The sequence below is a fragment of the Colobus angolensis genome, unplaced genomic scaffold (assembly GCF_000951035.1).
Source record: "Colobus angolensis palliatus isolate OR3802 unplaced genomic scaffold, Cang.pa_1.0 Scaffold236, whole genome shotgun sequence".
NCBI lineage: Eukaryota > Metazoa > Chordata > Mammalia > Primates > Cercopithecidae > Colobus > Colobus angolensis.
This window is the reverse complement of record NW_012115555.1, coordinates 15,151-16,901: the sequence shown is the minus strand read 5'-3', so window position 1 is coordinate 16,901 and position 1,751 is coordinate 15,151. Positions and strand designations below refer to the sequence as shown.

At 57.4% G+C, this 1,751-nt stretch overlaps 1 protein-coding gene across 1 annotated transcript in view; it reads left to right on the top strand.

Moving 5' to 3' along the window:
• The window catches only part of LOC105513804 (HLA class I histocompatibility antigen, B-14 alpha chain-like), a gene marked incomplete at its 3' end in the record, with an annotated part of 35,224 nt that extends 33,479 nt beyond the window's left edge, over positions 1–1,745 (top strand). The window contains exons 3-6 of the mRNA XM_011944835.1: positions 1–241; positions 789–1,064; positions 1,168–1,284; positions 1,726–1,745. The exon at positions 1–241 is cut by the window's left edge and continues 7 nt beyond it. Of these exons, the coding sequence (XP_011800225.1) occupies positions 1–241; positions 789–1,064; positions 1,168–1,284; positions 1,726–1,745 (654 nt within the window). The remainder of the gene's footprint in view (positions 242–788; positions 1,065–1,167; positions 1,285–1,725) is intronic.
• Positions 1,746–1,751: the final 6 nt, after the last annotated feature.

Genomic DNA, 1,751 nt, shown 5'->3' with positions numbered 1-1,751 from the left:
CTGGGGCCCGACGGGCGCCTCCTCCGCGGGTATCACCTGTTCGCCTACGACGGCAAGGATTACATCGCCCTGAACGGGGACCTGCGCTCCTGGACCGCGGCAGACAGGGCGGCTCAGAACACCCAGCGCAAGTGGGAGGCGGCCCGCGAGGCAGAGCAGATAAGAGCCCACCTGGAGGGGACGTGCGTGGAGTGGCTCCGCAGACACCTGGAGAACCGGGAGGAGACGCTGTGGCGCGCCGGTACCAGGGGCAGTGGGGAGCCTTCCCCATCACCTCTAGATCGCCCGGGATGGCCTCCCATGAGGAGGGGAGGAAAATGGGATCAGCGCTATAATGTCGCCCTCTCTTGAATGGAGAATGGCATGAGTTTTCCTGATTTCCTCTGAGGGCCCCCTCTGCTCTCTAGGACAATTAAGGGATGATGTCTCTGAGGACATGGAGGGGAAGACAGTCCCTGGAATACTGATCAAGGGTCCCCTTTGACTCCTGCAACAACTTTGGGCATCGTGAATTTTTCTCTCAGGCCTTGTTCTCTGCCTCACACTCAATGTGTTTGAAGGTCTGATTCCAGCTTTTCTGAGTCCCTCGGCCTCCACTCAGGTCAGGACCAGAAGTCCCTGTTCCTGCCTCAGAGATCCCAGATGCTTGTGTCCAGGCTGGTGTCTGGCTTCTGTGCTGCCTTCCCCATCCCAGGTGTCCTGTTCATTCTCAGGATGGTCACATGGGTGCTGTTGGAGTGTCCCATGAGAGATGCAAAGCGTGTGAATTTTCTGACTCTTTCCATCAGATCCCCCAAAGACACATGTGACCCACCATCCCGTCTCTGACCATGAGGCCACCCTGAGGTGCTGGGCCCTGGGCTTCTACCCTGCGGAGATCACACTGACCTGGCAGCGGGATGGGGAGGACCAAACTCAGGACACGGAGCTTGTGGAGACCAGGCCAGGAGGAGATGGAACCTACCAGAAGTGGGGAGCTGTGGTGGTGTCTTCTGGAGAAGAGCAGAGATACACGTGCCATGTGCAGCATGAGGGACTGCCACAGCCCCTCACCCTGAGATGGGGTAAGGAGGGGGATGCGGGGTCATGTCTCTTCTCAGGGAAAGCAGGAGCCCTTCTGGAGCCCTTCAGCAGGGTCAGGGCCCCTCACCTTCCCTCCTTTCCCAGAGCCATCTTCCCAGTGCACCATCCCCATCGTGGGCATTGTTGCTGGCCTGGCTGTCCTAGCAGTTGTGGTCACTGGAGCTGTGGTCGCTGCTGTGATGTGGAGGAGGAAGAGCTCAGGTAGGGAAGGGGTGAGGGGTGGGGTCTGGGTTTTCTTGTCCTGCTGGGGGTTTCAAACCTCAGGTAGAAGTGTTCCCTGCCTCATTCCTGGGAAGCAGCATCCACACAGGGGCTAACCCAGCCTGGGACCCTGTGTGCTAGCACTTACTCTTTTGTGCAGCACATGTGACAATGAAGGATGGATATATCACCTTGATGGTTGTGCTGTTGGGGTCCTGATTCCAGCATTCACGAGTCAGGGGAAGGTCCCTGCTAAGGACAGACCTCAGGAGGGCAGTTGGTCCAGGACACACACCTGTTTTCCTCCTGTTTTCTGATCCTGCCCTGGGTCTGTAGTCATAGTTCTAGAAATTTCTTTTGGGTCCAAGACTAGGAGGTTCCTCTGAGATCTCATGACCCTGCTTCCTCCCAGTCCCCTCACAGGACATTTTCTTCCCACAGGTGGAAAAGGAGGGAGCTACTTTCAG